This window comes from Zootoca vivipara, chromosome 2 (assembly GCF_965207765.1).
Source record: "Zootoca vivipara chromosome 2, rZooViv2.hap1.1, whole genome shotgun sequence".
In the NCBI taxonomy this organism is placed as follows: Eukaryota; Metazoa; Chordata; class Lepidosauria; order Squamata; family Lacertidae; genus Zootoca; species Zootoca vivipara.
In genome coordinates this window covers 87,535,742-87,561,388 of record NC_142584.1, presented here as the reverse complement: position 1 = coordinate 87,561,388, position 25,647 = coordinate 87,535,742, and the positions used below count along the sequence as shown (strand labels likewise).

At 43.9% G+C, this 25,647-nt stretch overlaps 1 protein-coding gene across 1 annotated transcript in view; it reads left to right on the top strand.

Annotated features, from left to right (window-relative positions):
- Nucleotides 1-25,647, top strand: part of LMCD1 (LIM and cysteine rich domains 1) — a 58,956-nt gene that overhangs the window by 4,900 nt on the left and 28,409 nt on the right. Inside the window, exon 2 of the mRNA XM_035106584.3 lies at nt 21,025-21,113. Coding sequence (XP_034962475.3) covers nt 21,025-21,113 — 89 coding nt within the window. The remainder of the gene's footprint in view (nt 1-21,024; nt 21,114-25,647) is intronic.

The following is a 25,647-nucleotide window of genomic DNA, read 5'->3' as shown; positions in this document are numbered from 1 at the left end:
TCCCCTCCCTTTCTTTTGAAATGGTGCCATCTTGAGCAAGAAATATCAGCACCATAGATGGCGTGTGAGGCCTGTACTGCAGTGGAGTAACATTCCAAGCCGCCTGACACCTGAACTGGAACCAAGTACAACACTGGCTGACCAGAAAGAAAACAGTCGTGCAGCTAGGCCACACTTCAGAACAGAAATGTTGTTGCCTAGTCAAAATGAAGAAAAGACCTTGAATAACACTATGATGTCCAAGGCGTGCCTAGGCCGGGCATCATTATGGTGGCATGACTCTCTCTCTCTCTCTCCTCTCTCTCTCTCTCTCTCTCTCTCTCTCTCTCTCTCTCTCTCTCTCTCTCTCTCTCTCTCCAATTGGGGGAAAGTGTCCTCTTTTTCTGGGCACTAGGCAAACTGCTGTCAGTTTGGAGCTTGGCTTAGCAATGCCATGCAGCCAGCACATGCAAGTCTGACTACAGAATCTGGCATCCATTACAGCTCATTTCAGGGTCCTGCAAATGTTGATTGTTCACTCACTTTGGGGCTTAATTATTATTGATGCCTTAAGTGGTATCCTGTTAGTAAAAGGAGCGGCAGTGGGTAGGGCAGCCATTTCAATGCTGGAAGAGCTTAACTTTAGAAATCTGAAATGAAGAACCTTAAGTCGAAACTGGAATGGAGCTTGATGGCTTCCACCTTTTGAACGTTATTGGAAACATTTGGCGCCAAGATGGAGATGTAATCTAATACAACAACTCCTTCAATAGAAAACTAGTGCGAATAAAATATGTTCCAAGTGTCATTCTCAAAACTGAACTTGGGGAGAGCTGACTGTTTTTCTTCCTTTAGTACTGCTCTAGTTCTGTGTAGGCCAGGGGTTGCCAGCAAACATTTGTACGCCTGAGGAGAAGCTGTGATGGGCATCACACACACACACTGCAACCTGTTCTATTGGCTACAGTAGAATGGATAGTGGATGACAAAGAAAGGATCAGTGAAGTCATTGCACAAGATTTCCTCCTGTCCATATTTTTAAGCCTTATTGAATTGTATGTTAAAATAGGGTTTTAAAAGCCCTTAGCTCTTCTCCCAAATTGTTTCAGGGTCATATCTGGGATGGGTAGCCCCTGGGGACAGCACAAGGCTTCATCTGGGAGTGGAGGGCACAAATCAGGGCCACAGGTAGGTCCATGATGAACAGCCCTAGCACCATAGCTGTCAACTTCCAGATTGGAAAATAAGGGATCAGCAGCCTCGCCCAGCAGCGTGGCACCGGAAATCGCTTCTGCACATGTCCAGACATGCGCAGAAGCGACGTCTGGTGTCGGGCTGCCTGCGCACAAGCGATTTCCGGTGCCCAGACATGGGCAGATCAGCACCGGAAATCGATTCTGTGCATGCCCGGGCATGCACAGAGGTGATTTCCTGCAGCACTCGGCAAGTGAGCGATCAGCCAGCCACTGAGCGAGCCGTTTTACCGGGCGGCGGCTGGCTGCTCGCTTGCGGGGGGAGGGGCTCCGAGTGGAGCCTCCCTGGCCAGCAGGGAGGGAGAGGAGCTGCTTCAAATCCTGGAAAATACAGGATATCTAACAATCTGGGATAGCAGCAGGAAACGGATTGAAATAAGGGAGTTTCCCGCAAAAAAATGGGAGGGTTGACAGCTATGCCTAGCACTGTATGCCAGTACCTGCCATTCCATAGACTTTAATGGGGCACAGAAACCGTAATGTGTGAAACGGTGTGTAGAATTTCACCAAGCCAATGCAAACATGCTCCTTGACAAGCCTAAATAAAGTACATTGGTAGTTTCTGCAAAAGAAAAAGGGGCAATGCAGTATGTCTGCATACAAGCTGGAGGGGAAAAAGGGGTCAGAAGTGTCAATTTCAGTGCTTTTAATGCTCCACCTGTGGTATTATGTATCAGATTAGTTTGATGGTTGGCTCATTAGGTGTAGCATGTATGCCAAGTTTCAAGGTATTAAACTTAGCAGGTTCCACTTTTATAAGCCATCAATTTTTGAAGCTTAGAATAATGAGGCTTCTCTTTGCTAGTCCTCTTAACTATAGAGCAGGGGTCTCCAAACTAAGGCCCGGGGGCCGGATGCAGCCCAATCGCCTTCTAAATCTGGCCCGCAGATGATCTGGGAATCGGCATGTTTTTACATGAGTAGAATTTGTCCTTTTATTTAAAATGCATCTCTGGGTTATTTGTGGGGCCTGCCTGGTGTTTTTACATGAGTAGAATGTGTCCTTTTATTTAAAATGCATCTCTGGCTTAATTGTGGGGCATAGGAATTCGTTCATATTTTTTTAAAAAAATATAGTCCGGCCCTCCACAAGGTCTGAGGGACAGTAGACCGGCCCCCTGCTGAAAAGGTTTGCTGACCCCTGCTATAGAGCTACTCCTGTGCCCCTATAACATAGAATGTGCTTGCAGTGACATCATAGACTTTTTAAAAAAAACATAGAATTGTGTGCTTGGCTCCTAATCCAGCAGCATGAGTTTATCCCTTACCATGATCTGAAAACCACTCCATGATCTGAAAACATCTCCTAATACTACTGCTAAAGCTACAGTCCTAACCACACTTACTTGGGAGTCAGAGCCATTGAATTCAAGTGGGCTTAACTTCTGAGTAGCTATGGTTAGGGTTGCTCTGTGATATGGAAAGCTATTGGTTCCACAGCCTTCTTCTGCAGCACAGTTCAGCCAATGGAGATTTGTGGGCCAAATTTGGCCCCAGTGAGAAGTCCTGTCCGGTTTTCTAGCTGCCAACCTGGGCTGAAAGGGAGGTGTGGAGACAACCAGCAGTTGTGGCGATGGAATATGATAACAGCATTCCTCACCCCATTCTCCATCTGACACTTTAAGTAAACTAGTTGCTGAATTGAAATGTTGAAACCTTTGAGGAGACCAGCTGAAAGATCTTCCTAAAAACCTTACGCCTATTTCACATAAGGATGGTAAGCCTGTTTCTGGGTAGCACCTTCAAGTAGGCAGGGCTAGATTAAGCCGTAGATCAATACCTGGGAAGCGGGGGTGGGGGCAAGCTTGGGCGTGCCTGTGGCAAGGCTTCTACTCGGCAGCTGAAACAAATAGTACAAACAGTTCCTTCTTCATGTTTTGTTTTGATGCATGGGAAAAGTTAAGGCTCTAGGTGCCATTTTTCAACAGTGTGCATTTCAAGAGATTGTGAATGGATGTGAGCTGATCCACTGAGGAAAATTGGATGATGGGGGTCAGTCATGCACAAGTGGGTTCCAAATGCAATTTTTTTAAAATTGAACAAATGGGGCGTCAATGGTGTGACTTGCCTGGGGCACCATTTGACTTACAGCCAGATGTGCTCCTTGGTGCTAGTATTCGTGGATGTGTCTGTCTGATGGCTTCCTATACAGAACCCTTAAATTAAATTTACTTTACTCTTAACAACCTGCAGGATATACTGTGGAACCTCTGAAGCCAAACGCCTGTAAACTCGAACGTTTTAGCTCCAGGACAATCGGAAACCAGAAGTGATTCTTCCAGTTTTCAAATGATTTTCGGAAGCCGAACATCCGGCGTGGCTTCCGCTGCTTCCGATTGGCTGCAGGATTATTATTATTATTATTTATTTATACCCCGTCCATCTGGCTGGGTTTCCCCCACCACTTGGGCGGCTTCCAACAAATAGCAAAATACATTAAAATATCACAGATTAAAAACTTCTCTAAACAGGGCTGCCTTTAGGTGTTTTCTAAATGCCAGGTAGTTGTTTATCTCCTTGACCTCCGATGGGAGGGCGTTCCACAGGGTGGGTGCCACTACTGAGAAGGCCCTCTGCCTGGTTCCCTGTAGCTTTGCTTCTCGCAGTGAGGGAACTGCCAGAAGGCCCTCGGCGCTGGATCTCAGTGTCTGGGCTAAACTATGGGGGTGGAGACGCTCCTTCAGGTATACAGGACCGAGACCATTTAGGGCTTTAAAGGTCAGCACCAACACTGAATTGTGCTCAGAAACGTACTGGGAGCCAATGTAGGGAATGTTCCTGCAGTCAATCGGAAGCTTTGCCTTGGAAGTCAAATGGACTTCCAGAATGGATTCCGTTTGACTTCAAAGGTACATCTGTAATGCTATTTATGCATCTTGATTCTGACTGAAATATTTGCATGTGCACACAGAGGATTTCCGAGGAACGCAAATTTCCATTAGTTTGAGAACCAAGCATGGCTTTACCATTAAGAAAGCCACTCAACTGCTATTTAAACTACTGGATTCTGTGCCATGGGTTCTGTTGTTGGAAACCTCCTATGTGCCAGATCTGAGTGGGGCTTGAAAAGTGGCAGCCTGGGGCATCCTCTTGATTTAGTCTATTGATCTTGTGTCACAGCACTGCTCTTCTCTACCTCTGATCTGCTCCTGACCCAATTGGCCACCCAGAAGCTAATACAACACTACATCATAATTCTTCCTTTAGCCTTCTAATCAGTAGCCTGTGAGCTTCAGGTAGTTCAGCGGTGTGTCCTGTGGATTTGTGGTTAGGTTGGGAGATTAAATATTCGTATTAATGTTAAGTTATATGGTATTACAATTTTATGGATTTCAAACTGTAGTACAATAAAGTATAGTATGTCGGGAGGGGAGAAGCAATAAAATTATAGCTAAAAATATCCAGCATTTGGCATGGTGCAATTGCTACAACAGGCAGAAAAACCATTAAGTGGTCCATCAAGACCACCGGCAATTTTCCAGTGGTCCATAGGGCGGGGTAGAGGAAAGTTGGGAATAATTCTTCTAACCAGTTGAGGGCTCCAGACATTGGAAAGGTTTTCAAGGCAAAAACTCAAACTTGATCTCGCAAAGCAAGTCTTCATGGAGTATTTGGAAGCCTGCCTCAGTGATGGTGCCAAGCTCACTTCAAAGGCAAATGACTTGAGGTGGCACCTGATGTTAGTCCTGCTCAAAGTAAACCTGTTGAAATTGGTGGACATGGTTAACTACTTCAGTGGGTCTACTCTTGAGTAGAATTTAGTTTGGTACGATCTTTGTTCTTAACGTTCACAGCAAGCAAATCACAGAAGGGGTTTCCCTAGTCCAGGCACGTCCAACAGGTAGATTGTGATCTACCAGTAGATCCCTGGACGTCTGTGGTACATCACTGGTCGATCGCTGGCTCCCCCTAAAGAAGCTCAACAACTTTGGCTCCCTTTAAAAAAGCTCAACATTTTTGCCCTGCACCCCAAAGAAATGGGGCTTTCCTCCCCCCTAAAAAGCTTTGACCTGAACCCCCAAAACGGGGTAGATCACCACCAGTTTTTAACTCTGTGAGTAGATCACAGTCTCTTGGGAGTTGGCGACCCCAGCAGTATCCTGGAGTGTCCTCTTTCCTCTTCTGAGATTAAGTTTAGAGACTCCAGGTACCCATTGGTTCTGTATGCTTCTGTATTTAGAATATCCTTGAATTTTGCTGCAAGCGAATTGCCACCTATCCCTCTCTTGTTCTCTTTTTGGAGTCCAGGTTCATTTCTTTTTCTTTTTTGAAATACCAGTTTTAAATCCAATTAATACAGGGTTGGGTGTGAGATCTTTCTTCTCTATTTTTAAAAGCCTGCCCTTTCCCCCCTGCTTATCACGAATTCACACATTGTTGCCTGCGAAAAGAATCCTGCCAAGTATTTGCGCTTGGAAAAGCATGATATTTGCAATGACTTTTGCACTGCTATATCTTGGTCACACTGAAGGGATGCTGAAATCTGGCAGATACACTTGGATTAATTTTCTTGGACATTGGTGTGCGTCTGGGTGTACCTATAGCCAAAAAGTGTTTCTTTGGCCAAACCGTCTTCACCTTCTAGTACCACTGTCAAACGTAGCGCTTCCAAATAATTCTGATGGCACTGAATCTTGCTCTAGGTTTGGGAGTTTCTAAAAATTCACGATCAAATCTGCTATCTCTAATTTTAGAGTTTCTCTTAAAGAGTGCTTCCTGGGGGATACTGATAAATGAGCAGTCAATTATTTCTGGCTGAACAATAAATCAGTTTTGAATTTGATTAGTCTGCTTACCTTCAAAGATGTGGCGGCATTGCAGGCCGGCGCAACCTCACCTGGCGCGATCCGTGTAGGGGCAGGTGTAGGGGCAGGTGAGAGACCAGGTGGAAAACACCCCTAGCCTACCCTGTCTCCTGCAAGAATGCCTTACCATTTTGTGAACTTGCTGCCTTTGCATGCCTTTTCCAGTTTCCCCCCACTCTCCAATGATATGTCCAATTTTTTCCTTTTTTTCAATGCATGGGAAATTGGAATAGAAATCTCTATTGCGTAAGAGAAGACTAAGAAACGGTGCATGAACAGGATAGTATGTTGGTCAGAAGTGGGAGAACTTTACATTGTGCAAGGATTTTCTTGCACAACAGAATGTTCTCCCTCTCTCATTCTTCCCATGCACCTCCTAAATCTCCCAGGGGTTTCCCCAATCCTTTAGACCAGATTTGGAGGTGTTGTTTTTTGTGGGGGACAGGGCAGTGAAAGCTGCATTGTGCTAGCACTAATCCTTTAGTGGAATACTGCCCCTGGCTCCATATTGGAGCAGTGCAACATTAAGAGTGGTATAGTGTTAATCTGGATTGGCCACTAATTCTAGCTGATGCCTGTTAACCTCATGACTGCAAAGGTCAATCACTTGCAGTACTTGTTTGGAGGGGGAAAGAGACTGGATGCCATGTGTCCGAGGGTGTTGATCCCTACATAGTTCACCAGCAGCTCCTATCTCTGGTTTTAGAAGAAGAGGAGCATCAGTTACTAGTATGGACACATGGTTGGGTGCGGAAATGCTGAATGACCTGACAATTGCTCACTAGTCATAACAAGGAGAGCCCTGATAAACAATGCAGAACTGATACATACTTGTTTCCCCCTTTAAAGAAATATGATATAAAGAAACAGTGGGAATATTTATATTCTCTTTGAAGCAACGAGGAGAGAACCTGAAAGCCCATTCTGTGTTTATTTTGTCCCGGGTTCTTTGAAAAAAATCTGGCAACCTTAAATTGGACTGCATGGATAGCTTTTCCATAGGTCCTGGGAGCTCCAAAAGGGTGTTGTCACTCTACATATTGACACATGATGGAACCAGTCCTGCTTGTTTCACACAACCCCAGAAGCATGGAGAGAGAGAAGTGTTTATGACTACGATCTAAAAGTTCTCAGGGCAGGAGCCTGTAGGCTTGCATGCTGAAGATGAATCCTTTAGTAGTGGCTTAAATGAATTCTTGCAGTGTTTTCAGCTCTTCTCACAACATCCCCAGTCTTGGCCCCGATGAGGAAATGCAGAAGTGAATGGGATTATTATGCATTGAAACAATTTGAACCTCAAATATTTGCCTTGGTTTTGTTCCTACCGTAGGAGTGGGTGAAGCCTTGAACCTAGTCCTTGGTTATTTTACCCAGACTGTTTTTGCCATACTTGTCACCTTAGACTCAAAGTAAACTGTCTTCAATACAGCACACTCTTTGCATTCATGAATACGCGCAGAAGTTCAAACAAGGATAAAAAACCTCTGTAGACAAGGCTCTCCTGTTGCTTGTAGAAGGCGGCAGACACAGCCCTGACAGGAATGTCCTGATTTGTATTGGATTAAGGGCAAGTCTAGCAACTTCATTTGCCTGCGTCCCGCCCCCCATCCCGTCCCGCCCAATAGATTTGGGCTTGGCAAGCCTCCTAGTCCTGCCAACTCATCAGTGTTCTGTATGAATGTAACTGATCCACTATAGAGAAAACAAACTGATTCATTAAGGCTACTAATGGTTGCCAAATGCAATCCACAGCGGCTTTTACAACAGGGATGCTGCCTTGTTTACATTTATGCACAAACACTTGATAGCTGTCTGCTTGAAAGATCCTTTTTCTCCCTCCTTCCTCCACCTCCCCAAGTTGTAACAACCCCATCCAACAGTGTGGAACTGAGCCAAAAAGCAAGGCTTTGTTTATCTTTGATGCCTCAGAGTGATTCTGTAGTAAAGAGAGAGTTCATTATTTTAGATGCCTGCAAAGGACTCTCTTGTCCACATAATGTAGCAGCTGCTCTGAAGGTGAATGTTGAAAAAATCGTGGAAACGACTTTTGTTAAGATATTACAACTGGTATTTAATGATTGCTAAGCCTCTTAATAACCTGCTTATTGTATTTATTAAATTTATATCACACCCTTCCTCCCAGGGGAGCCCAGGTTTCTACAATCATTTTTTCTTTTTTTCTGAATGCAGTGGAACAGCTGCACAATTTCTCCAGCAGTAGATGATTTGTCATACAGCTTTTCTGGCCAGCCATTGCCTATATAGACTGTGGCAGCCATTTTATTCTTTACGGTCCATCGTTCCTTTCTATGAACATTGTATTGCAATAATTGTGTCTTTGGACATCTGTTTTCTTCCAACAACCAGGAACTGGAACTCGCCAGAACTCAGTTCCGGCACGTCTCAGGTAGGTGTCATTGCCATTCTAAGAAAACAAGTTGAGTTCTGGCACCTCTTTTTCTAGGAAAATAGCTCCGAGAACAGCAATAACTGGGTGCTGGTGATACAGTCCATATCTGAAAATACCACACACCCGCCTCCCCCTGCCTGTGCAGTAGCCTCTTGACCAAAATATTATTCTGTAAAAATGTGAAGTCACTTTTTTCTTGGGCTACTGCTCCTGAGTCCTGGCTGAGTGATATTTCTTAGCCCATCTCAATGGCCAAAAGATTCTCTGTGTTGTATATCTGCAAATATGTATACCTTTTAAAAACATGTGCTTTACTTGACTTTCCAGATCGTTGGAAATAACATGGCTTGGGTGGATTATAGCCAGGAGTTCTGTTTGTTGTATGCCATTATTGTGCTTCTAAAGCCTCTTTAGTCTCACCTTCTTTATTGTCAACCTTTCTTTTATGTTTGTCTGTTTGTCTTGCTTGCTGGTAACTGTAGTCACTGACTTAAAGCTTCTTCTTCTTTTTAGGACAGTGTCTTCTCAAAACATTTTACAAACATAACATGTTTCGTAGAATACCCAGCCCTATATACACCTAAAACTTGGAAATGCCCCAACCCACATAGGAGCAATATCTTTTATTCTGCCAACCAAACTGTGCCAAAATAGCACGAAAGCTTTTGAGTTTCTGGAGCCCTTCATCATCCTATGTGAGAAGCAAAGCAACGCTAGACCTCTATTACAAATTGGTATATGTAATAAACAATGGAAGCAACTTGCTTTGCAAACCGTTAAGGATGACTGGGAAGTGCACGACAATAATGACTATGTCTTCTGGACATCACTTGTTCTCAAGGGACTAGTATCACTCCCTAGGAAGTTTGGCAGCTGATGGTGCCTTGACCGACTCATGTGTAGGCTGCCTTTAGCTCCACTTGGAAACCCCAAGCTCCAGCTGCATTGCACTAATGATTGCCAGACAAAATATTTTTGGTCTGTATGGGACTGCTGTGATGTGGTTGAGATTTTTATACTAAGGGGCGAGACCCATTCAGCTTTCTATGAACTGAGCACTTCTAAATAACTTCCTGAAAGAAGTGTGTGTGTGTGTGTGTGTAAGTGTGTGTGTGTGTGTAAGTGTGTAAAAGTGTTATAGCCATAGCTGCCAAGTTTTCCTATTTCTCGTGAGGAAGCCTATTCAGCATAATGGAAAATCCCTTAAAAAAAGGGATAACTTGGCAACTATGGTTATAGCGGCGGCGGCAGCTAGGAGCATGATATTAAAGGGACAAGAGAAAGATTAAACTGAAGGATGTCATTGTGTGACTTGCTGCTAACGGGATTCATTTTCTAATGCCGTTGAATTGCTTCAAAAAGCAACTCAAAAATCTTTATAAATGTGTCTACTACCTAGTATAGTTAGTCAGAAACTGGTGTACATGAGGATAAAAACTCACTAACATAATAAACTCCTGATATAATGAACAAAGTACAGCTGATAGCCAAAGGGACACCTTGAATAAACTCGGAATTAGACAGAGAGCAGTAGTATAGATCTGCCTGGATTCTAAATTGCTGCCAATATATATGACTGTCCATTTCTTGCACGTTTCCACAAAGCTGTGTTTCTCTTCCTTCGTAGGCGAAGGCGGGACTTGAGTGGACAGATTGGCTTGCGGGATCTGCTTTTTTTGTTTTTAATGATAACTTGAAGGCCAACCATCCAGAGGTTGGTGCAAAAGACGTAAGCCCAGACATTGTTGTTGTTGTTTAGTCGTTTAGTCGTGTCCGACTCTTCGTGACCCCATGGACCAGAGCACGCCAGGCACTCCTGTCTTGCACTGCCTCCCGCAGTTTGGTCAAACTCATGTTGGTAGCTTCGAGAACACTGTCCAACCATCTTGTCCTCTGTCGTCCCCTTCTCCTAGTGCCCTCAATCTTTCCCAACATCAGGGTCTTTTCCAAGGATTCTTCTCTTCTCATGAGGTGGCCAAAGTATTGGAGCCTCAGCTTCACGATCTGTCCTTCCAGGGAGCACTCAGGGCTGATTTCCTTAAGAATGGATAGGTTTGATCTTCTTGCAGTCCATGGGACTCTCAAGAGTCTCCTCCAGCACCATAATTCAAAAGCATCAATTCTTCGGCGATCAGCCTTCTTTATGGTCCAACTCTCACTTCCATACATCACTACTGGGAAAACCATAGCTTTAACTATACGGACCTTTGTCGGCAAGGTGATGTCTCTGCTTTTTAAGATGCTGTCTAGGTTTGTCATTGCTTTTCTCCCAAGAAGCAGGCGTCTTTTAATTTCGTGACTGCTGTCACCATCTGCAGTGATCAAGGAGCCCAAGAAAGTAAAATCTCTCACTGCCTCCATTTCTTCCCCTTCTATTTGCCAGGAGGTGATGGGACCAGTGGCCATGATCTTGGTTTTTTTGATGTTGAGCTTCAGACCATATTTTGCGCTCTCCTCTTTCACCCTCATTAAAAGGTTCTTTAATTCCTCCTCGCTTTCTGCCATCAAGGTTGTGTCATCTGCATATCTGAGGTTGTTGATATTTCTTCCGGCAATCTTAATTCCGGCTTGGGATTCATCTAGTCCAGCCTTTCGCATGATGAATTCTGCATATAAGTTAAATAAGCAGGGAGACAATATACAACCTTGTCGTACTCCTTTCCCAATTTTGAACCAATCAGTTGTTCCATATCCAGTTCTAACTGTAGCTTCTTGTCCCACATAGAGATTTCTCAGGAGACAGATGAGGTGATCAGGCACTCCCATTTCTTTAAGAACTTGCCATAGTTTGCTGTGGTCGACACAGTCAAAGGCTTTTGCATAGTCAATGAAGCAAAAGTAGACGTTTTTCTGGAACTCTCTAGCTTTCTCCATAATCCAGCGCATGTTTGCTATTTGGTCTCTGGTTCCTCTGCCCTTTCGAAATCCAGCTTGCACTTCTGGGAGTTCTCGGTCCACATACTGCCTAAGCCTGCCTTGTAGAATTTTAAGCATAACCTTGCTAGCGTGTGAAATGAGCGCAATTGTGCGGTAGTTGCAGCATTCTTTGGCACTGCCCTTCTTTGGAATTGGGATGTAGACTGATCTTCTCCAATCCTCTGGCCATTGCTGAGTTTTCCAAACTTGCTGGCATATTGGGTGTAGCACCTTAACAGCATCATCTTTTAAAATTTTAAACAGTTCAGCTGGAATATCATCACTTCCACTGGCCTTGTTATTAGCAATGCTTTCTAAGGCCCATTTGACTTCACTCTCCAAGATGTCTGGCTCAAGGTCAGCAACCACACTACCTGAGGTGTACGAGATCTCCATATCTTTCTGGTATAATTCCTCTGTGTATTCTTGCCACCTCTTCTTGATGTCTTCTGCTTCTGTTAGGTCCTTACCACTTTTGTCCTTGATTATGGTAATCTTTGTACGAAATGTTCCTTTCATATCTCCAATTTTCTTGAACAGATCTCTGGTTTTCCCCATTCTATTGTTTTCCTCTATTTCTTTGCATTGCTCATTTAAGAAGACCCTCTTGTCTCTCCTTGCTGTTTTTTGGAAATCTGCATTCAGTTTCCTGTATCTTTCCCTATCTCCCTTGCATTTTGCTTGCCTCCTCTCCTCCGCTATTTGTAAGGCCTCGTTGGACAGCCATTTTGCTTTCTTGCATTTCCTTTTCCTTGGGATGGTTTTCATTGCTGCCTCCTGTATAATGTTACGAGCCTCCATCCATAGTTCTTCAGGCACTCTGTCCACCAAATCTAAATCCTTAAACCTGTTCCTCACTTCCACTGTGTATTCATAAGGGATTTGATTCAGATTGTATCTTACTGGCCCAGTGGTTTTTCCTACTTTCTTCAGTTTAAGCTGGAATTTTGCTATAAGAAGCTGATGATCTGAGTTACAGTCAGCTCCAGGTCTTGTTTTTGCTGACTGTATAGAGCTTCTCCATCTTTGGCTGCAGAGAATATAATCAATCTGATTTTGATGCTGTCCATTTGGTGATATCCATGTGTAGAGTCGTCTCTTGTGTTGTTGGAATAGAGTGTTTGTGATGACCAGCTTGTTCTCTTGACAGAACTCTATTAGCCTTTGCCCTGCTTCATTTTGAACTCCAAGGCCAAACTTGCCAGTTGTTCCTTTTATCTCTTGATTCCCTACTTTAGCATTCCAGTCCCCTGTAATGAGAAGAACATCCTTCTTTGGTGTCATTTCTAGAAGGTGTTGTAGGTCTTCATAGAATTGGTCAATTTCACTTTCTTCAGCACCGGTAGTTGGTGCATAAACTTGGATTACTGTGATGTTAAAAGGTCTGCCTTGGATTCGTATCGAGATCATTCTGTCATTTTTGAGATTGCATCCCATTACAGCTTTTGCCACTCTTTTGTTGACTATGAGGGCCACTCCATTTCTGCTACAGGATTCTTGCCCACAGTAGTAGATATGATAGTCATCCGAACTGAATTCGCCCATTCCCTTCCATTTTAGTTCACTGATGCCCAGGATGTCGATATTTATTCTTGTCATCTCATTTTTGACCACATCCAGCTTACCTCTATTCATGGTTCTTACATTCCAGGTTCCTATGCAATATTTTTCTTTACAGCATCGGACTTTCCTTTCGCTTCCAGGCATATCCGCAACTGAGCGTCCTTTCGGCTTTGGCCCAGCCGCTTCATCAGCTCTGAATCTACTTGTACTTGTCCTCCGCTCTTCCTCAGTAGCATGTTGGACGCCTTCCGACCTGAGGGGCTCATCTTCCAGCGTCATAACTTTTATATGCCTGTTGTCTTTGTCCATGGAGTTTTCTTGGCAGGGATACTGGAGTGGCTTGCCAGTTCCTTCTCCAGGTGGATCACGTTTAGTCAAAACTCTCCACTATGACCTGTCCATCTTGGGTGGCCCTGCATGGCATAGCTCATAGCTTCTCTGAGTTATTCAAGCCCCTTCGCCACGACAAGGCATTGATCCATGAAGGGGAAGCCCAGACATTATGAGCCCCCAAATCATTATTGTTTCCTCCCAATATTTCTTCATTTCCATTTCTTCATTCGCAAGATAATTAAGGAGAGGTCTTTTTGTCATTGCCGTGGTTAAACAGCTAGGGGCTGTGTCAGAGGTTGTTACGACTACTCCTGAGTAACGACATTTCACATACTTGTCTTTCAAAAGTCTTTATTGGTGCACGTTATTTACAGTGTAGTGAGCTGTCGGTTTCATGTCTTCTCATTCCGTTTCAGAATCTGGCACTGCCCCCTTCCGCGATTTGGACCAACATAAAAGCCTCAGGACAGTGAATCTCCTCCCCTTTCTCCTCCTCCTTAATTTCAGTGCAGGGGGAAAGGGTCTACGACCTGTTTTTCCCCTGTCCACCCTTCCCGCCTCTCTCTCTTCCCGCCTGAGGAGTAGGGGCTCTCCCATGCTGCCAGAGACCTGGCACTCCCTCTCCGTTTCCTGACTAGCCCCTTCAGACCCTACGCTTTCATGGCTGCTTGGGGACGGACTGCTCCTGATGAGAGGGGGAGGTTCTCTATACTCTCTCCCCCTTACATCCTGGGAATCCTTGCCAGACACCGGTAGATCCAGATCTGTCTTCTTCCCACTCGGGGCTGTTCCAAGTGCTTCAGCAAGCTTCCAGGTTGGCTCTGCAGGGGCGCTTGTGCAGTCCTGATCTCACTGCCGCCCTGACCAGCCCCATCCAGGTATGCTGCAGTGACCCTGGAGTCAAGAGGACAGCTTTGCAGTTCCACTTTGCCACATGGGCCACCACTGCTGTAGAGAATTCACTTTCAATTATTCCCCTTTGTCCTTCTTTGTATTTTATGCCTAGGCCCTCTTAGTATGTCTTCATGATGTTTGGGAAGGACAGTGCATCCATTTGTATCAGGACCACTGAAAAAAAACCATTTGGGATCCCTGCAGTCGACAGGGTCGGTGATTGTATCTGGCAGTGCCTTGGAGCCATTCATCAACAGAGTACTCTGCCGGATGCATGCATACCACACCACAAGATCCTGACTAGTAACTAGCCTCGAATCCATTTCAAGCCAACTGCTTAATATTGGGAAGAATGTCTCAGTTCATTCTGATTCCCCGTAAGGGTGGAATAGCTTTCTCGGAGGGGTCCTTGTTGGCTCCGGTTAGTACATGTGTTCAGCAGCGGGAGGTGCCAGAGTTAAGAATACTCGGTTGATCTGCCTGTAACTCTATCTGCTTGGTCATTTCTGCCCCCCCCCCTCCAAAAGTTAACTCAATTGTTCTTAACACCGCTTCTAAAAGTGCCAGCCAATTCTGGATTTGCTGTGCTAGCAACTAAGCACGATGGATTCAAAGTAATAACAGCTGCACCACAACATAGCATCGCAGACCAAGATGCTTGTACCTAGGGATGAAAAAAGTGTTGCCAAAAGGCGTGTTGAGGCTAGATGCAGTCACTCGAAGGCTGTTTTGACAAGCAAGACTCACCAAGTCAGCTGATTATTTTCGCATTCCCCACATGTAACTAGGAAGTGACCTCCTACCAAGTAGGTGCATCTAGCTCAGTATTGGCAATACTGACTGGCAGTCTCTCCCAGCCCCAGCCCCAGTACAGTCTAGTGGCAGTACTTGAAAGACCACCTATATCTCCTACAATCTTAGCTGCCTACAATCTTAGCTGTGAAGGACCTGAAAAGGTTGAAACCAGCACTTTTGAATTGTAGAGTTGGAAGGTGCCCCCAAGGGCCATCTTGTCCAACCCTCTGAAGTGCAGGTCCAATGCAATCGGCATGGCAAAGGCTATGATGATGATGATAATAATAATTAATAATTTATTATTTATACCCCGCCCATCTGGCTGGGTTTCCCCCAGCCACTCTGGGCGGCTTCCAACCAAACATTAAAAACAGTACAGCATCAAACATTAAAAACTCCCCTAAACAGGGCCGCCTTCAGTTGTCTTCTAAAAGTAAAATAGTCACTTATTGCCTTGACATCTGATGGGAGGGCGTTCCACAACCAAGAAGGCCCTCTGTCTGGTTCCCTGTAACCTCACTTCTCGCAATGAGGGAACCACCAGAAGGCCCTCGGTGCTGGACCTCAGTGTCCGGGTTGAATGGTGAGGGTGGAGACGCTCCTTCAGGCATACAGGACCGAGGCTGTTTAGGGCTTTAAAGGTCAGTACCAACACTTTGAATTGTGCTCAGAAACTTACTGGGAGCCAGTGTAGATCTTTCAGGACCGGTGTTATGTGGTCCCGGCGGCCGCTCCCAGTCACTAGTCTAGCTGCCGCATTCTGGATTAATTGCAGTTTCCGGGTAACCTTCAAAGGTAGCCCCACGTAGAGCGCAATGCAGTAGTCCAAGCGGGAGATAACCAGAGCATGCACCACTCTGGTGAGACAGTCTGCTGGCAGGTAGGGTCTCGGCCTGCGTACCACATGGAGCTGATAAACAGCTGCCCTGGATACAGAATTAACCTGTGCCTCCATGGACAGCTGTGAGTCCAAAATGACTCCCAGGCTGCGCCTATGATTTTAATAGTTTCTGCATCCTTTAGTAACAGCCTTCAAAGGTACTCCCATGTATAATACATTGCAGTAGTCTAACTTGGAGGTTCCCAAATCAAATGAGGCCAAGCTTTCTCTGTCCTAACATACCAGCTGGTGAAAATTACTTTGTGCTATGGAAGCAGCTTGTGCCTATAGTGTCAAAGAAGAAGGAAGGAAGACCACCTTTTTATCATTATTTCAAAAACCTGCAAAACGCATTTGGCTCGGAGCCAAAAATGGACAAAAGGGATGAATGCATACACCATGAGAGAAGGCAGTTTTCCGCTCCCGTCTGTGTCCTGCTTTAGGATTGTGGTGATTGCCAGCTGAGGTTGCCACCCCCAGACCAGTCTGCCTTGGAACAAATTGTCTTGGCCCTCTTCTCCTCTTGTGAAGCCAGTCGCCGCTACATTGTCAAGTACCATTTCAAATATGAATTTCTAAGAAAAGATCTTAAAAATAAATGTTATCTCTCATCCGGATAAGTGGAGCTTATTTTTCTTCTGTTTTATCCACCAGACACCCAGACATCTAAATTTATCTAGCAGGATTATGCCTTTTTACAGTCATCTCTCATTTTCAGCCTTTGAAACTTCACCTCATATTTCACTGCATCATTCTTTCAAGAAACATTTGCACATGGGTGGAGCCGGAGAAACTCAAACCAGGATAACAACACAGGCTTCTTCCTTATTCATCTCCCGCAATGTGCTTTCCCCTGTGCCTAATTTGTCTTTTTCAGTTACTCCCTCATTTTCCCAAAGCTTGCCAGCAACTATTATGAGACTTTGGAACACGAACTAAAGAGACCCATATTTCTGGATAGGAGGCTCTGTAAAAAAACAAAAACCCTAAGTACAGCGAAATTCTTGTCGTACAGAGAATCATTTTTGGCAGGGGCATTACGAGTGATGTTCTATAATCTAAGGCTTGCAATTATTGCCAGCTTTTTAGCCAGGCTCTCTAGCTATGCCCTTTTTTGTGTGCAGGCATTTGAAGGAGATAAGTGATACAGTGGTACCTCGGTTTATGAACACAATTGGTTCCAGAAGTCTGTTCATAAACTGAAGCGTTCATAAACTGAAGCGAACTTTCCCATTGAAAGTAATGGAAAGTGAATTAATCTGTACCAGACGGTCCACGGAGTACTCTTCATAAACTGAAGCGAACTTTCCCATTGAAAGTAATGGAAAGTAGATTAATCCGTTCAAGACGAGTACTCAACCTGAAGCGTACTTAACCCGAAGCATGGGTGTAATTGGTTCTGGAAGTCTGTTCATAAACTGAAGTGAACTTTCCCATTGAAAGTAATGGAAAGTGAATTAATCCATTCCAGATGGGTCCGCGGCGTTCGTAAACTGAAAATTCGTAAACTGAGGTGTTCATAAACCAAGGTTCCACTGTAATGGTTGATCAGTGAAAAGGCACAGGGACAAAGTTTTTCTTGGTTAGTTGGCAATCCTAAGCTCCAAAGAACCATAAAATGCTGTGATTATTTTATAGGAAGATTGAGGCCCCTCCAGAGATCTTTTTTGTTTGCATTCATGATGATTTGTGCTCTTGATGCTATTGGGGCAGTCACATATAATCCAGCTTTCAGTACTGTTGGCTCCTGAAAAAGTTTTGGGGTAGCCACACTGCTTATTTTTCCAACCAGTGCATATCCCATAATGACCTGCTGAAATCCCATAACTAACTTGTTTGTTTGTTGAATTTATATACCGCCCTATACCTGGATGTCTCAGGGCGATTCACAGAACAAAATCAAAATATAAAACCACAAAATATATAATCAAAATAAAAACAACCGAATAACACACCCCAAAAAAACCCATACAGTGGTACCTCTGGTTATGAACTTAATTCGTTCTGGAGGTCCGTTCTTAACCTGTAACCGTTCTTAACCTGAGGTACCACTTTAGCTAATGGGGCCTCCTGCTGCCGCCGCCCGATTTCTGTTCTCATCCTGAGGTAAAGTTCTTAACCTGAGGTACTACTTCCAGGTTAGCAGAGTCTGTAATCCGAAGTGTTTGTAACCCGAGGTGTTACAAAACTAGATTAAAACACCCCACCCACATAAAAAAGGCCATAGATAATTAAAAGCCAAAGTGATGTTTTCCCCTGGCGCCTAAAGATATGTAATGATGGCGCCAGGTGAGAGCCTTCCATAAGCAGGGAGCTACATCAAAGAGTGGCATTGCAAAGGAGCAGATGAGATTTAAAGGTTTTTTGCAAAGGAAAAGGGAACATTAAATGCAGCTTGTTGCTGTGGCATCGAAGCAAAACTGAAGCAATGGGTGGCCTGGCATTCGCTAGTGAGGATTAGCTTGCATAATTGAGGGAGAGAGCAGGGTAGCCCCTTCTCTCCCCCCCCCCCGCCCCACCACCCATGTGCTGGAAAGATCTGAGGCAAGGAATATGTTGTGCATGTGTATGTAGGACCAGGGTTCAAAAATGCTTGGGGAGTTGATACAGAAGGTCCTCCCCATCGCCTGTCCCATTCCCCCACACTTTTAGGTTTTGTATTGATCGCAAGGTGTGAGGGTCAGCAGGAATGAGAGCGAATAAGATGCCTGAGTACGGAAGGGCTGTGCGATGTCTGTACCGAAATGCACTGTACTTCTGCCACATAAGAGCTTGCTCCCTCTACACATCCATAGACGCACACAAATATGTTTCCTGTTAAAGGGGATGGGGAGAGGAGAGAGAAAAGGCTTCACTGCTTTCAAGGGCAGACTGGCACCTCTGTGTATAATCTTTGACATGCAGAAGAATTTCTGCCAGGTCTGAGGAAATGGATTTTGGAGCCTGGAAAAATTCCTTGGGGGTGGGGGAGAGGGACAATGACAAGGCTGATTATAAAGTCGGCATTCCACAGTATCCATTTCTCTATAATATTTCCTTTTAGGACAACTTCATTTTTTGGCTCCACCAGTACATTTTTCCCCTTTTTTAAATACAGAGTCACACTGGATCATTTTCTGAAGATTAAAGGCAGGAATTTGTTACGTTTTTGAGCACAATTATTGGAGTATTTGTGCCACATAAACTTGTAAGTGTTCTCTGTTCTTCACCTTTTTAAAAGACCAACACTACATTTGAATTTATTTTTATAGGTTCTTTTCTCAATAGGCCTTCCCTCATGAATGAACAGCAGATCAAGATTGCAGCAATCTCCTCCCCCCCTTTCCTTCCTCCTAGGACACTTTTTTATTTTTCACCATGGAAACCATCTACAAAGTATAGCAGCAAAGATGTGAAAACTAGGACCACATTCTCAAAATAACTCTTAGGTCTTTCTGGGTACAGAGCACCTATAAAAATGAGCTTGGATATCAAGTCACCAATGTATTGCAATCTCATGAATGTTCAGTTTGTTTCCTTGTTTATCTTGCAGCAAAACAAATTATTCAACAACCAGAACTAAGGCAGCACTGTGTTTCTTTATCTTAACCTCTTACCAATATATTATAGCTTTAAATGTGTCATTTATCATCTCATACTTTAAGCAAGTATCTTATCACAGTGAAAGATGGCTGCTCAGTTCCTTTCTAAGTATAAATGCGCTTTGGACACTTGGCTAGCTTACGGTCTTGATCTATCCAATTAATCTTTACATTTTAGAGCCAGAAATGAGGACATGGGTATGAGGACATCTAGAAAAAGTGCTGGCCATTGTTTAGAGAGCACCAATCAGCATTCTTAATGCCATTCCTCTTCTGGAATAATCCCTGTCGTTTGCCATTATCATAACTGAGTTGTTCCTTGTTGGTTGACCCATCCCATCCTAGCTGCTTCTCATTCTATGGAGCTGTGATCACTGGCTTGCCAAGGTTAACACATTCATGTGGTTACAGAGCTTAATATGATACAGGGCTTAGTCTCTGGGATCTATTTTCAATGCTTGAAACAAGCTGTGTTGTTTTTATTAATAGCAAATGAAGAGCACCTTCCCTTTCCTAGCACTTGCCCACATATTTTGGAAGAGATGTTCAAATCGCAAAGCATGACTTCCAAGAAAATCTGGGCCTCTGCGCCCATAACTATGTGAAGACATATGGCATGAGCACTGCAGAATTAAAACCTTAACACAAGCTACCCACTTTAAGCCTCTGCATTCTGTATATCTCTGTTTCCTTTTCTGCACATTCAATCTGGCAAAGTCTATAGAACAGTAGCATAGGAAGCTGCCTTATACTGACTCAGGTCCACCTAACACGGGATTATCGACTGACATCACTTCTCCATGATTTCAGGCAGAGGTTTCTCTCACCTCTATCTGGAAATGCTAGGGATTGAACCTGGGACCTTGCAAATGCAGAGCTGAGCTACGGAATGCTATGCTGGAGTATAGTCCATCTCTTTCCATTTGTGACATGTAAACATCTGCCTTGTAGTTTGCGGCATTCTAACAAATATTTCAATCCAGTTAATATATGGCCCTAATGGAACAAAGTTTTATCCCCTGTCACACATCGAAAGTGGGGAAGAAATTCATGACAGAGCAGCAAAAACAGGTACTTGATTGGCCAGGGAATTCCCCGGACGTAAATCCCATTGAGAATTTGTGGGCTATATGGAAAAGTTCTCTCCGTGCCGTATGGAGAAGGTGATTCAAGTGTGGTTCAGGGATCCAGAAATCAACAGTGACTGTTCGAAACTAGTAGACTCCATGCCAAACCATGTTCAAATGCTGCTTAAAAATAGCGGAGGTCATATCCATTACTAATGTACAATAAACTACATTGTTTGTTTCAATTAATTTGCACAAGAGTGTAGGTCAAGAAAAGACAAGTACGGCGGTTCAGTCTGAGGATGTACCTAGAACATCATCTGCTCTGGTTTTGTTGCATGAATGTAGTCTCAAAGTATGGAGGGATATGACCTTCTTAATGTCTGCTCCATTCTTTGCTCTTCATGGACCAGTGCATCAAAGAAATGGGGATTGCCTGGCCTCATGCACATTTTCTTATCCATTGATTTTATGCTGCTTGAACTGTTATACTTGTACACCACCCTGGGATCAGCAATGAAAATAACAGCATCTTCTTTGTTTTTCAGGTGTCCATCAGCCAGCAACCATCAGGAAGAGGTGTGCCATGTTTAAGATGTAGAGGGATGTGCAGTGGCTTTGAGCCACATTCTTGGAGGTAATGCCTTTAATTCTTGGTTCTGCTTTTCCACTTTTGTTGTTGTTCATGTTCAGACTTGTCTTCTGATTTTGTGCAGCTGTGAGCAGACTAAATGCTTTTGGTGCTTTGCAGTAGATAGAAAGACCTGCAGCCAATAGGATCAATAATGGTTTTGTTGTTGATTTTCATTGTGATTTTACAGTTACATTAACATGGAGGTTGCCATGGATACAAAAAAAAAGATGCAAAGCACTCCCCCCCTCCCTCAAAAGCAGCCAGACTTTCATTTCACAAGCACTCAAGTGAGTTTTGCATACACTCAGTAATTCTTGCAATAATGTTGAAAGGTAGCCCAGCACTGTTCACTTCCTATATATATTATGGAGATAGGATGCTAGGAAGCAGTTGCTCCTCTACATGCAGCTGCTGGGTGACCTTGGGCTAGTCACACTTCTCTGAAGTCTCTCAGCCTCACTCACCTCACAGAGTGTTTGTTGTGGGGGAGGAAGGGAAAGAAGATTGTGAGCCGCTTTGAGACTCCTTAGGGTAGTGATAAAGCAGGATATCAAATCCAAACTCTTCTTCTTCTTCTTCTTCTTCTTCTTCTTCTTCTTCTTCTTCTTCTTCTTCTTCTTCTTCTTCTTCTTCTTCTTCTTCTTCTTCTAGAAGCTAGCCTGCTTAGAAAGCCCTCTTTTGCGGGAATAAAATCTTTATTGACCTTTACTAAGCCATTGCTGGCACCAAATTAAAACTCAACTGAGTAGACTGTGCAAATATTGCTCAGCTGTTAAAATGAGTTACACCAAAGTTCCTTCAGTTTTTCAGACATGTAGAATTGAGAGTCTCAGCTGGTTAATCTTGAGCTTGCTGCTTTTGTTCCTCATCAAAAGGTCAGCCTATATAATTGTGTCCCTGACTCTCTTGGCCCTTCCATTCCAGTCAAAGGACACCATTCTTTCAGTGGTGATGTCATCTTTTAAAAATGCCATATTCCTTGAAGTCTCCACTCCCAAGGGAACAGTTTGGAAAGACTCAAGTGACCCGTTTGAATGCAAATAGTCAGGCTTTTTGATATATCTGCTCGGCCAACGTTCGCATAAGCTATCAGGCATGTAGTGAATCTGGTCTGTTTTGGTTTTGGTGGGAAAACATTTTAAGACCAGTGATCCAAGACACACATAAAAATGCAGCAGCCCTTCCTGCCTGCTTTTTAATCTTACTCAGTCGCAGATAGGCTTTCTCCCACAATTAGGACATCATTTTGCAGCAGGCTGGCAATGAAAGCACTGCTCAAATCTGGACCCACTTTACGATTCCTCCATCTGTGCATTGTACTTCTCTCTTCTTTATGCAAAAAAAATTCTGGATTTCTCCCCTCCTTCCCCATTTTTTTATATTATTATTGCACTATAGATATTCATGTCTTGAACTCACACTTCCAGTTCACCACTAAGGCAAAGAGTTGGGAGAGTATTCCTTCTCCTGACATCAAAGATATTCAGGGACTTTTATTTACCACTAGCTGGCCCTGCCACACGTTGCTGTGGGTCCCCAGTTCTGTTCCCTGCAAACCTGAGCTATTCCATCCCCGTCCTGCCCCAAGCCGCAATGCAGGCAAGTCCCCAGCTCCGTCCCCTGCAAACCTGAGCTGACGTCGGGACGTGGGTGGCTAGGGGCAGGATCCTGGCGTGGCCATTTGTGGAGGAATGGCCGTTCTGGCAGTTATAGCAAATTGGTTGCTAAGACGCAGGTTTGGCCTTCTATTTCCCAGGATGCACTCTGTCCCGCCCTTGGAGATGCAGCTTCTGGGTTCTATTTCCCAGCATGCCTGGCAGTGTCTGCTGTCTGAGTTTTGAGGTCCACAAAATGGGGTTTTACCTTGCGCTGGGGTGTCAACTGTGTACGCAAATGATATGTGGACACTCACTTATTCGCATGTGACATGTCCAAATTTCATTGGCATTGGTCAAGCAGTTTTGGTGAGAGGTGGAGACCAACACGCAAGCCCCTTTTACATTTTTATATATATAGATATTTACTCAAATCCAATGCTCATCTTCTTCTTTTTTTGCCAAATTATGTTGCAAAAGTTAAAGTGCACATTAGGAAATCCTTTTTTGATTTCAAGGTTCTGAAAACTGAGGTGCGCATTAGATTCAATGATGCATTAGACTTGAGTAAATATGGTATTTATTTTGGTCCTCTTTTAAGTATTGTCAACCACATTCCACTCTTCTGGGTGGGGAGCAATCTGATTATTCTGTACTGCAGCCAGTGCAAGTAGATAAATAGATACCACTGTGGCTGAAAGGTTAACAGCGTTTCCATGCACTCTGGTTTCCGTCAGTGTTCCGTTGCACCAGAAGCAGTTTAATCATGCTGGCCACATGACCCGGAAAGCTGTCTGTGGAGAAACACCGGCTCCCTTGGCCTGAAAGTGAGATGAGTGCCGCAACCTCATAGTCACTTTTGACTGTACTTAACTGTCCAGGGGCCCTTCACCTTTACCTTTTAGTACGATAGAGCATCATAATACAGAGAGGTTTTCAAGATGCTAGTTTTCTCTGGCTTTTCCCTTTAGCATCTACTCAGACTTCCTTGAGTATAGCTTCTTCCAAATTCTGCTCTGCGCAAGAAACCATAGAAGATCCAGTGCCAAATGTTTGCATTAACTACAAGTGATGTATCATTGAAAAAAGATGAACTTCATTTCATCAAAAATCTTTCTTTCTTTTTTACCATGTGTACTACTTTTGAGATGTGATTTCCGAAAAGCTATTAAAAGGAGTGATCTGGATTAGAGCTGTTGGGATATTGATTCCATTTGCTACAAGCAATAGTGCCAATATATCATCCTACCCACACACACACAAAAAACATGCTCTGCTTCCCTTACATTAAGACTACCGTGAAGCCAGGAAACACTTTTTAAGAACCGTGATGGTGTTACCTGCTGTTAATGCAATGGTCTGCAAATATATAAAATCTGAAAGAATATAGTCCCTGGCTTATGATCTGCAAAGCAAAGGAATATAAAATTTTAAGACAGCTTGGATCCAAGTTCCCATGCCAAGTATGCTATAAATCTGCTGCTGTCTGGGTTGCATCTTTTCTTCCCAAACACTTTAGCTACTTGGGGATAATCATAGTATTGTGACTAGAGCAGAGTTGGAGAACACATGCGCAAGGTTCCCAGGGGTCAGTTCCTGACGTTTCCTGCGATCCATTCCACCCTTTGACCCAAGGGTTTCTGAGGCAATCTATTAAAATACATAGATCAATATACAAAGCCAGCAATCTATACAGCCAGTACATGAAAGCGGTCTCTAACCAATAGGCTCGCAAAGAACCCAACCTGAGACCACTGCCAGTAAGGTTAGAGATCACTGACTTAGATCCTATAATATTTGCAGCATTCTGTAATATCTGGTCCTGTAATCTGTTAGTCAAGCTTCAAAATGATTGCCACCATCATGACAGGCTGCACATTAAATGACAACTCAATATTTGGGTGCATTTCTAGAGACATTGTTGAAGGAGAAGAGCCCAACTCCTCAAGCAGATTGATTTTAGTGAGGTCCAGTAAGTTGGTTGGCAGCGAAGCATCAGCACTCCCTTCCCCTGCTACTTGCCAGGATGACAATGGGACAAGGCAAGATGGCAATGTGGTCATGGAAGCTCCAGCAGTACCTGCATCATGCCACCACAGATCTGGAGCTCCTCTAAGCTTATCACCCTTTCACCCTCCATATCCCTACCTTGGCAAATAACAGCACCACCAGCCCTGTTCATTCTTTTCATGTACAGCGGTACCTCAGGTTAAGAACTTAATTCGTTCTGGAGGTCTGGTCTTAACCTGAAACTGTTCTTAACCTGAGGTACCACTTTAGCTAATGGGGCCTCCCACTGCCACCGCGCAATTTCTGTTCTCATCCTGAAGCAAAGTTCTTAACCTGAGGTATTATTTATGGGTTAGCGGAGTCTGTAACCTGAAGCGTCTGTAACCTGAAGCGCCTCTAACCCGAGGTACCACTGTACTGCTCTGCTAAGGTCAAAACTGGAGACAACAATTTCCAGGGAGAGGTTCCAGCAGATAGGGATATCTATGCTTTTAAACAGTCTGCCTCACACTCTTTGCCTTTTTAAAGAACCTATTTAGGACAAAGAATGACTTTTGTAGACTGGAATTTGTAGAAAGACATTGAAATAGTTTCTCAGCTCTCTGCAGTGGTTCCCCCTCACCCAAGCCTCCGCATGCTTTTTATAATTTAAAATTCATTCTTTCTTTTTTTCATAAATGACATAAAATACACACTGACTTAATGCACTTAGGGGAGTAGAAGAGATCAGGGATCCTAAAAAGAAATCATTTGCCCTCACTCTGTAATCCTAGTACTCCTTCTGAATTGAACTTTGGCAAGGCCGGTTGAAAACAGACATTCTTCTGTGGCATCGGCCAATTGGAGAAGAGCAACCACATGATTGGCTTTTATGTGCACAACAGGGGGAAGAGGGCAAGATGCCCAAGTAATTATACTTGACTTACCATCCA